At 33.5% G+C, this 12045-nt stretch overlaps 1 protein-coding gene across 1 annotated transcript; it reads right to left on the reverse strand.

The window, feature by feature from the left end:
• Positions 1-207: 207 nt before the first annotated feature.
• On the reverse strand, positions 208-8062 carry LOC107813935 (xyloglucan endotransglucosylase protein 7-like). The gene is made up of 5 exons (XM_016639260.2): positions 7833-8062; positions 7171-7274; positions 2303-2525; positions 1650-1843; positions 208-795 (listed from the first exon to the last, which is right to left on the reverse strand). The coding sequence occupies exons 1-5, from the start codon at positions 7920-7922 to the stop codon at positions 393-395; spliced, it is 1014 nt and encodes a 337-aa protein (XP_016494746.1). The 5' UTR covers positions 7923-8062; the 3' UTR covers positions 208-392.
• Positions 8063-12045: the final 3983 nt, after the last annotated feature.

Here is a 12045-nt window from a genome sequence, read left to right on the forward strand (position 1 = left end):
AAGGGGTAAAAATATATCACAAAAAAGGAAAAAAAATTATAATTAGGTTCGAAGGTTGATACATATGTATGATTAATGCATAATCTAATCTGATCATAATGGATACATAATTTGATTTAATCTATTTCTTGAGTCAAACTATTTTAGAACCATTAAAGCAAATGCAATAAAAAAAAGTCGATTATTATACGACAGACTCTTGACTAATAAAATTTAAAATATAAGTCTCAATTAATTAATGACAATATACAACAGCCTCCTGTAGGATTCATCATAGAAAACTACAAAATCATAACTTAAAAAGAACTTTAAAAAAAACAAGTAGAAAATCCCAAAATACAAGATATGTGAAATCTTATACATAATAAACAAGTTATAATTTTCCTATATTGTTATTGAAGCTTGCATTCAGGAGCAGGTCCTTTAGGAAACCTCCATTTATCCTTACAATAATCATAAATCATATGTTTTTTCTGCAAAATTTTCATTTTTGCTCGACTTCTTCGATCCAATTCGTGTGTTAGCCACGCGTTGTTACCAAAAGGAGGAGAGTTGATATTGCACGAAGACGAACTAGTTAATCTTGAATAAATGCAGGCTTCATAAGTAAAATTTTTGTAAGAAGCAATAAAAGGTGCTAATTTCCAGTTAGTTTTAACACGACCACCTTGTGTAGCCCAATCATCTGCATTCCATAGACTTGAGTATAGTCTCATTGGTTGGTATTTTAGAAATGGAACACCAATTTTTTCTGCATTTTTGAACTCCCTAATTGGTGTACCATCAACATAGAATCTACATTGGAAAAAAAAAAGTAGAATAAATGAGGAAAGATCCCATTAAAGAATCTTGGAAATTAAGTTACTAATTGCAATGTAATTACCAAAGTACTCAAAAAAGGGGGTCAAGATCAAAATTTCTAAAGCAAAGTACTCAACATATTTAATAGTCTGTTTAGCCAAACTTTTAAAATCAATTTATTTTGAAAAGTACTTTTAGTGAGAAATAGTTTGTGTTTGACTAATTAATTTGAAAAATACTTTTGAATTACAATTAGTATTTGACCAAGTTCTTAAAAAGTGTTTCTAATAGCCTGTTTGGCCAAGCTTTTCCAAGACCAAAATCACTTTTTTTCTTAAAAAAAGATATTTTTTTCAAAGTTGAAGTGTTTGGCCAAGTTTTTATAGAAAAAAAAAGTATTTTTGAATTGAAACAGAAGTAGTTCTGGAGAAGCACACTTTTCTGAAAATCATTTTTGAAAAAGATACACTTAGAAACACTTTTTAAAAGTTTGGTCAAACACTAACTGTTGTTCAGAAGTGTTTTTCAACTTAATAAGCCAAACACAAACTGCTTATCATCAAAAATACTTTTCAAAATAAGTTTATTTTATAAGTTTGGCCAGACGAGTTATTAAGTTAATTTTTTCAAAAGTACTTTTTAAAAAAGTGCTTTTGGGAAGAAGCTATTTTTTCTGCTTCTGAGAAACATTTTCTGCTTCTACTCAAAAACACCTTTTTTCCCTACCAAAAATTTAGCCAAATACCTTAACTTTAAAAAAAACATTTTTGAGCGCAAAAGAAAAAAAAAATTGACCAAACAGGCTATAAAAGAAATCAGAAGCAAAAAAGTTACTGATAATAACTTACATAATACATTTTGGATTCCAAAGGATTGAATAGGTATGGTAATCTGCAGTAGGATCGAACCACAAGAAAAATTGTTGTTCTCTATTGCCTTGGCCTAGACTGAAAATATTAGTATGAAGAGTATAAGGATTTCCTGTGGAATTTCCCAAGAATTCAAAATCTATTTCATCATGCTTGTTGCCTTGTGATGACAGCTGCAGCAAAGACAAAAAAAATATTAAGGTGACATTATTCATAAAATATTTTTGTCAATTTTCTTTTGAATTTATTTTCAACCAATTAAACGTTATATTAGAGAGAGCAACAACAACAACAAATTTAGTGTAATTTTATAAGTGAGGTTTGGGGAGGATAGTGAGATACGCACAGAGGCGGATCTAAGATTTAATGTTTATGGGTTCCTGCAACGATCTCGAGTAAATCTTCAATAGTAACTAGGTTCACATTCAAACATTTATACATATTTAGTGAATTTTTCGAACACATTTACATTGTTTGGACAAAAGCTACTGGTTCATGTGAACCCGTAAGTTGCAAGGTGGATCCGCCCCTCGTTAGTGATACGAATGCTTCAGTAAAAAAATGTTGAACCCTAGAGAACAAAGGAAGTGAAAGATAATCACAGTAAAAACGTGATATTAGAGAGCACTTACGTAAAAAGTAGTAACAGTGCCAGCTGAATTTCCAGGGACGAGCTTAATTTGCATATCAATTTTGGCAAAGAGATACTCTTTCTTGGACTGAAATCCTGATCCAGATTGCTTATCTAAGGAGAGTGTTAAAAGTTCTCCATTTTCATGTATCTTTCCTCTATCGTCTCCCCATGATAATATAAAATGCCGGTGAAATGTACCATTTACTAATACTACAGGTATACTGCATATATACATAATTCACCAAAATTAATTTAGTTGCTTGCCAAAGTAAACGGGCCAAGAGAAACAAAAGACTGTCACGTCACCTAAAAGAATATGCAGAAAACAAGAGAAACAAATAATTATCGTATCATTTAAAAGATAATTATAAATAATTTTCCATAGATTATGAGGTTAGTAACCTGAAAAATAAAACTGCTACATCATATTAAGATAAACTTATAACGTTAAAATACATTATCAGTGTATATAAGTTAAATCCTTTGGTTTGTTCTAATTTTTTGATGTCTAACTCATGGCAGAGCAGTTCTCACATATTATTTTGTGTAATGCAAAAATTAATGCATAACCTTTTTCTAGTGTTTACTATTAGTACTTTACAGCTGCAATTTATTTCAAAGCTTTTAGAAAAAAAGGTTCACATACTAGTCAATATTGGGAATGTGAAAATAAGGTCCAATTAAGTATTGTAAGATCTCAGAAGAATATACGCTCTCGGCGTATGATAGAGTGCTAGTGCTATTGTGCGCCACCTTCACCGGAAAATGCCACGAGGTCGACCTCGGAGACATGCAATCAGTGTGGAATTGAAGGAGTTACCATCGAAGGGTTCAATCACGAAGCCAGTAGAGAAATTAGATAAGGCAATTACAGTTATAGCTGAGGAAAAACCAATGGAACAGTGGCCAGCCCTAACAAAAGGGCTTAAGACCCCGCCGATAATAGCTGGAAGTTCAAATTCCGTACAATCTGTGCAGAGTAAGAGTGCAACTGTCATAATTAAAGGACCTAAACAAACAGGAGGTGACAGGGGAACGGGAGAGCCTAGAGCTCAGAGGAAATTGGAGCCACAGAACTCTTCACAAAGTCCAGCAATGAATGCAGATGATGAAGGTTGGAAGACTGTTAAGAACAAGTCTGTGTCAAAGGGCTCAAGAAATATGGAAAAGAACATGGGGTGAGAATATCCAATGGTTTCAATACCCTTGATCCATCAAGTTCTCAGGTGACTGCACAAGTAAGCTTGGGGCCTAGCAGCATAAATAGGTGGGAATTGATGTAGGAGACAAATGATCCTTTTATACCAAGATGAATATAGTATCATGAAATGTTAGAGGCTTGAATAAAGTCTATAAACAAAGAGAAATAAAGCAGTATCTTAGAGACAATAAAGTAGTGTTGATAGCAATAATTGAGCACAAGGTGAAACAACCTAGGCAGAGAAAACTATCCAAAATATCTCTAGGAATTGGAAGTGGACAGATAATTATGTGGCTAGTAACAGAGGGAGAATATGGATCTTGTGGGATCCTGGAGTACTGGACTTTTCCATTCATAGTTGTTTAGAACAGTTAATCACTGGGAAGATTATCATACACCAAAGTCATAAAGAATTCTGGATGACAGCAGTATATGGTTTGCATACCATTGAATATAGAAATGCCATGTGGGAAGAGTTGGAACAGCTGCATAATGAGCTACATAGACCTTGGATTGCTATGGGAGACTATAATGCCATTCAAAGTTTTGAAGATAGGTATAATGGTAACCCTGTTATGGAGGCAGAAACTAGAGACTTCTTTGATTTTCTAGAGAACACAAGAATGACAGAACTTAAAATAGTTGGCAGAGAATTTATGTGGACAAACAATCATGTATATAGCAGAATAGACAGAGCTTTAGTTAATACTAGATGGATGATGAATATGACACAGTTAGAGGTGGTACTGCAGGATCCTCTCTTCTCTGATGATACCCCTATTTGTGTTTACTTTGAACATGATCACCAACCTATGCCTAAACCATTCAAGTTCTTCAATAACCTAGCTGAGTATAAGGAGTTTCAAAGGCTAGTCAAAGATACCTGGGAAGTTAGCATGCTGAGGCATGCTATGCAAAAAATTTGGATGAAGTTAAAGAGGCTGAAAAAAGGATTGAAGCAGTTAAATGTTGAGGAGTATAGTAGAATTCCTGAAAAGATCCAAGCTATTCGAGAGAAACTACAACAAGTACAATTGGAAATGAGAATACCTAATCACTCAGAGGGATTGAAGAACAGTGAAAAAGATCTGAAAGAGAAGCTGGAGAAGTGGATTATGATAGAGGAAAGTATTCTCAATCAGAAGTCTAGAATTCAGTGGCTAAAGCTGGGTGACTCAAACTCTGCTTTCTTCCATGCTAGTATCAAGAATAGAAATGCCCAAAAGAAAATCACTAGGCTGCTCACTCAGACAGGGATGCATACCCAAAATCAAGAGGAGGTGCAACAGAAAATTATTCAATTCTACAAACAGCTTCTAGGATCAACAGCAGTGAAAATTCCAGCTATTGAACTTGAAGTAATGAAGAGAGGGAATGTGTTGATAAGAGATCAGCAATTGAAGCTAATAGCTCCTATGACTAAGGAACAGATCTACCAGGCTCTACAAAGTATAGAAGATTCTAAAGCCCCAGGGTGTGATGGATATAATGCTGTATTTTTTAAGAAGATATGGGAAATCATAGGAGATGAAGTAGTTGAGGTAGTACAAGAGTTTTTCAGAACAACTAAGGTTTACAAGCCAATTAATTGCACCACAGTGACTTTGATACCAAAAGTGCATAATCCATCCAGAATAGCTGAGTTCAGACCAATATCCTGTTGCACCACCATATATAAGATCATTTCCAAACTCATTACTAGCAGACTACAAGAGGTAATGGATTATCTGGTAGATGATAGTCAGTCTGCATTTGTTCCTGGAAGGGTAATATCAGATAATATTATACGAAGTCATGAACTAGTTAAAGGGTATAACAGGAAGTCTATCTCTCCAAGATGCTGTATGAAGATTGATATGAGGAAGGCATATAATTCTGTGGAGTGGTGCTTTCTAGAACAGATTCTAATTCAACTGAATTTCCCAGAGATCTTCATTCAATGGGTCATGAAGTGTGTCACTACAGTCTCCTATTCCATTATCATTAATGGGAATCGTATGAAGCCATTCCCATCAAAGAAAGGACTCAGACAGGGGGACCCTATGTCCCCTTTCCTATTTGTACTAGCCATGGAATATTTCACAAGAGTTCTAAAGGGGTTGAAGGAGAATAAGGAGTTTAAATTGCATCCGAAGTGTGCAAAGTTGAATATAGTACAACTTGGTTTTGCAGATGACCTTCTGCTGTTTTGTAAAGGTGATATGGCTTCTGTGAAAGCTTTGTATGTTTGTTTTCAGATGTTCTGAATAGTGTCAGGCCTGGAGGCAAATGTGGAGAAAAGCAGTATTTACTTTGGTGGAGTTAATCAGCAATTACAGCTTGACATACTTGACCACCTTGATTTCTTAAAAGGAGAACTTCCTATAAGATACTTAGGGGTACCTCTTAGCACAAAAAGACTGTCCTTGGCTCAATGTAAGCCCCTAATTGATAAGATAATAGGCAGGGTCACAAGCTGGACATCAAAGCTACTGTCTTATGCAGGGAGGCTTCAGCTAATCAAGAGTGTTCTCTTCTCCATCCAAACATTCTGGTCTCAAATATTTACCCTACTAAAGAATCTGATTCAATTGGTCGAAAGTGTATGCAAAAGATTCTTATGGACAAGAGGAGTAGATAATTCAAAAAGGGCACTAATTGCGTGGGATAAATTCTGTATTCCAAAAGTTGTAGGGGGACTAAATATCATAGATATTCAAGCTTGGAACAAGGCTGCTATATGCAAACTACTGTGGAATGTTTGTACCAAAAAGAAAAGGCTATGGGTGAAGTGGATACATTGCTACTATGGGAGAAGAACCACACGGTGTATGAGTCAACCTAAGCAAGCATCTTGAATTGTACAGAAGATCTTAAAAGCAGCAAAATACCTAGAAGAAGTGGGACTACAAGAGAAGGAATTCATACTGATAAGGACCTTTTCTATTCAAAGAATGTACATGAAGCTTCGAGGTGAGTTCCCTAAATGCTCTTGGGGAAGACTGATATGTAACAACTACGAGGCTCCTAGATGGGTGTTTATACTGTATTTAAACTTACAAGGGAGATTGCAAACAAGAGATAGAATAGCTAAATAGAGTCAGATTGAAGACTTGACATGCCCACTGTGTGCTAGAGAACCAGAAACAGCTGAGCATCTATTCTTTAAATGTGAAATGACATCGCAAATGTGGAAGAGATTATTGAAATAGCAGGGAATCAAAAAGAGAGCTCAAGGATGGTCTGAAGAAGTTTAATGGGCAGAGGTTCATGCAAATGGACAGTCAGCAATGGCTAATATGTATAGACTATGCATGGCAGCGTGTGTCTACCATATATGGATGGAACTTGAGGATATTTCAAGGCAAGTCCAGGACAAAGGAGATCATCTTACGATTGATAGCACAGGAAGTCCATAGTCGAGGAAATCAGTATAAGAAGCTAACTAGAAAGTTGCAAGCTATGAAGTGGTACCCTAGAGATTGAGGATAGCCTTAGTTGTTTTCATTCTTGTACTCAATGATAGAGTCTGATGAGTATAAGACTTGGGGCATGATGTCCAAGTTCCTTGTAAAACAAGTGCTGTAATGTTATATTTGGTTTGTAAAATAAAAAATTTACTCACCAAGAAAAAATATTGAAAGAAAATAAAAATAAAAATAGGAAGAAGGAAAGAATTTGTATACCTGTCATCAGTTTCTTGGGATTTAGACTTCACTAAGATACGGTTAGGAGTGTTCTCCAGGTTGCGACGGGCTGAACTAAATGTCTGAGATATGATAACATCTATCTGCTCATGTAATTAATTCCACAAATTAATTTTTAACTCTTGAGAAGAAAAAAATGACAAGACCCATGGCGGAGCTACAATTCGACCAAGATCTTAATTTGTGTTAACAAATTCACTTAGTATATAATAATTGATCTGACATTCAATGATCCGTTTCAATAATTCAAAATTCATAAACTCAAAATCCCAACTTCATACGAACATGACTATGCAGATAGAGATAGGAGACAGTGAAATCATATCCCTAGTTTTAAGCATAATCTTCATCTATTGGGATCTTTATTTTCAAGGATAAAAAAGAAGAAGAGGAAATGAGATGTGTGTGTTTTATAATCGAAAAGAAAACATAGTTTGGACATTCCATAAATTGAAACGATTATAAGAAAAACACAATGAGAAAATATGCACTTTACACAATCGTACAAAAACAAAATCAGAATTATCATATCAATTTAATTTTCATGTCAGTGTGAGCTAAAGATGCAAATGAAGGATGATTATACAATCTTTAAGAAGATAATTAGAGAAATAATTAAGAATATTTATTAAAATTCTTACCTTAAAGACAAAAAGGGCAGCAACGAAGAGCAATACAATGTATGGAAGAGAAGACCTGGACCTAGATGAAGAAGACGAAAACCTTGCCATTGAAATAATTTGATAATATGATTCTTTGAAACCTCATATTGCATTCTTTTTGTATTACTCATAATTATTGTATACAAATGGAACTTCGGTGTTCATTGATTAATTAGTAATTTTTTTCATCGTAGTGGCTTCATATTGGCTACCAACTACGTTCGTTCCTTTTTTCTTGCTGGCTCCAATCATCATCACCTAATTTTGTGGTCAAATCTTCGTATTTAGACGTAAAATAAAGTGTGTCCCAATTTATGTGAAATTGTTCGGATTTCAAGAGTCAAATATATTATATTTTGATTTTAATTTTTTATATATATATTTTTAAATATTTTGAATTATTAATTATTGTCACATATAGAACTTTTTACGTAATTTTCAAATATATAAATTTTATTTAGAGAAATTAAAATCTTTTATGTCCAAATGCATGGTTAAAATTATTAGGTTTAAATCTGAAAAAGTTAAAAGGTTTAAATTGGAATAAAGGGAATAGCATCTTCTCTTGTGCTTTAATAATTTGGTCTCATTTCTTTATTATTCTTTTCTCTACAATATGGAATAGACATGCTAGTTGTGATATTTACAATAATTAATTGCACTGCATCACTTTTTTATTTTTTTTTATTTTCTTGTTTTGTTATTGTCGGTGAGTGTGAGAGCTCAACCTCTTTCTTTTATCACTTTAACAGGCTGAATATCATTTTATAATCGTATTTGACTTAAAAAAGTTCTCTCTCTCTCTCATACACACACGTTGAAAAAGATGATATTTGAAGTTGGAGAGTCTATTTTGATAGCTACAAATAAGTTCCAAAATGTATAGAATTTTGCATATGTTATAAAATATAGCTCAAAGTAACAATATAGAACAAAGAAAAACAAACTAAGAAATATAGAGAGAGAAAAAAAAGGAAAGATTCTTATTTCTTCTTCAATTGTGTGTATTTTTCTATCTATTATAAGGCCTTTATATAGGCATGAAAAGTAAAGAAATATATGTTATTGAATATGTCATTAAGCATAGAAATATGTCATTGAATAGGTCATTAAGCATTTGAGAAGATCATGTAGGAAGAGTAGACATTCACCATAATTTAATTTTTCTTATAACACTCCCCCTTCGATGTCCATAGATAATGTGCCTCGTTAAAACCTTATTAGGAAAAAATTCTAGTGAAGGAAAACGAGTACACATGTTTAGAAATACGCCGTTTGGTTGCCTCGTTAAAAACCTTACAAGGAAAACTCAGTGGAACAAAATATTGTAAGGAAAAAGAGTACAACGCGTATTAACTCCCCCTGATGAGAGCATCAATTCATATCCTTGAGCCTTCGCATCCCAATCTTGTACACTAATTTCTTGAAGGTTGACGTCGGTAGAGATTTGGTGAAGAAATCAACCATATTATCACTTGAAGGTTGACGTCGGTAGAGATTTGGTGAAATGTGCTTTGTCCTATCCCCTTTTATGAATCCTCCCTTCAATTGGGCTATGCATGCTGCATTGTTTTCATACAAAATTGTGGGTAGTTTGTCACACTTCAAATCATATTTGTCTCGAATAATGTGTATTAAGACCTCAACATACACATTCTCGACTTGCTTCATGAATAGCAATTATCTCAACATGATTAGATGAAGTAGCCATGATTGATTGGTAAGTCGATCTCCAAGATATAGCAGTGCCTCCATATGTAAACATATAGCAGTTTGAGATCGAGCCTTGTGTGGGTCAGATAAATACCCAGCATCGGCATAACCAACAAGATCGGGACTGCAATCATTTCCATAAAATAATTCCATATCGGTAGTCCCTTTTAAATACCGCAATATGTGTTTGATTCCATTCAAATATTTCCTTGTAGTTGTAGAGCTATATCTTGTTAAGACATTAACTGAAAAAGTTATGTCAGACCTTGTAATGTTAGAAAGATACATTAGTGCACCAATTGCACTAAGATATGGTACATCGGGACCAAGAAGCTCTTTATTATTTTTATAAGGTTGGAATGGATCTTTATTTATATCGAGTGATATTACAACCATTGGGGTATTCAATGAATGTGCTTTATCCATATAGAATAGCTTTAAAATCGTTTTAGTATATGCTGATTGATGGACAAAAATTCTATTTTTCATATACTCAATTTATAGACCAAGACAAAATTTTATCTTTTCAAGATCTTTCATTTCAAATTCATTCTTTAAATAGTCTATTGCTTTAGGAAGCTCCGTAGGAGTTTCAATGATATTTAAATCATCAATATACATGGCGATTATAACAAATTTAGATCCAGATCTTTTTATAAAGACACAAGGACAAATTGAATTATTTTTGTACCCTTCTTTCAACAGGTACTCACTCAAGTGATTATACCACATGCGCCCTGATTGTTTCAATCTGTATAAGGATTTTTGAAGCTTTATTTAATAAATTTCTTGAAAACCTTAATATGCTTCCGAACAATTTAAATCCTTCAATAATTTCCATTATACACATATCACATTTTTCTTGTATTGCCAGATTAAAACCTGAAATGACGACATCCACCACACGAGAACATATCTCTATATAATTAATGCCAGGATATTTATAAATCTTCGTGTGACACAAGTCGTATTTATGTCTATCGACTTGACCTTTTTTTTTCGCACAAAAACACATTTATACCTGCACTGCCTTTATACTTTCAGGTGCTGGGACTTTCCGTTTTAACTTCATATTTTTCAGGTGAAATCAATTTTCATTGCGTAGTTTTCATTTGGCCAATCATTTATCTGTCTAAATTTCATGACAGATTTGAGCTCAAGATCCTCGTCAATATTAATAATATTGAGCGCTACATTATATTAACAATATCGTCGACGATCATTTTATATCGGTTTTACTATTACCCAATAAAGACATAACTTATTGAGATCTCTTTATCTTATTATTTTCAGGTACCTGAGCCTCTCCCATGAGGTTTTATAAAGTGTTATGTCGTGGTGCTCTTCTAAAGCACTTGTTTCCTTATTATGACCATCTTGAACATTTGCTCCTCTCCTTCTTCAAGGAATTTTATCTTTGGAACCGATTGGTCTATTATGCTTCATGCATGCCATAGACTCTATTCATTATGAACTTTATTTTATTTGGAGTATTAGCAATTGAATATGACATTTAGCTTTGGGTCAGCAAATACGCCTGGCAATATTTTACAAATGAATGATCACTTGAACTTCAAGTTCACATTTTCTCGTACGAGGATCTAGATGTACTCATAATAATTCATTACATGTATTACTTTTTCAGCTGTCCATTTTCTCCCCCTATTATTGGGATCACCAACACATATCCCTAGCCTTATTTGGGCATCCATCTTTGTGCATTGTGGTGGAATAATTAAATTATATAGCACATTCATATTTCTAGATGAAAATTATTTGGTTCCTGACCTTGAACCGATTGTGATAAGGAGAACTTATCATAACTTGGCTAGATGCGTGCAAGTGCTGTTGTATATTAAATAATATATCACATATCAAATTTTATTTTGGCAGTTTTGTTTTCATAACCAATGGTTTAGATATAATTGGAGGCATACATTTTCTGCTAAACAAACTTGGATTTAAACCAATATTATCATGATAAATCATCATAATTTATATTCTGGAACTGTGCTCTAATAATTTGAGCAATCAATCTTGCAAAAGCCAAACTACAAGTTGATAACAAATGCACATGTGACCATATAATAGATACATCTATTAAAATCATATAATAGTAAACGGTCCACATGGCAGGTGACTGGGCCCATATATTTATCACCTTTTATTTATTTCAGAAATCAAGAGATTCAATCCCAACCTTAACTGGTATATCATGAGAATAAGCAGCACAAGAGAATTCTTGAAGAATCTTCTATTTCTTCAATATATGCCAATGTAATTCTCAATTAATTTTTCGCATCATAATTGAACCAGGATGGTCAACTGGTTATGCCAATTAATATTTGTTTCCGTAAAACTCTAGTTTACTTGTGACATATGATTCCATCATCATGCTTGTATTTGTGTAGTACAAATAGAAAGAAAATCAGGTAACCTTTCATATTTACCCGTTATGATTATAGAAATATGAAGATAT

The sequence above is a fragment of the Nicotiana tabacum genome, chromosome 18, assembly GCF_000715075.1.
Source record: "Nicotiana tabacum cultivar K326 chromosome 18, ASM71507v2, whole genome shotgun sequence".
Taxonomy (NCBI): Eukaryota; Viridiplantae; Streptophyta; class Magnoliopsida; order Solanales; family Solanaceae; genus Nicotiana; species Nicotiana tabacum.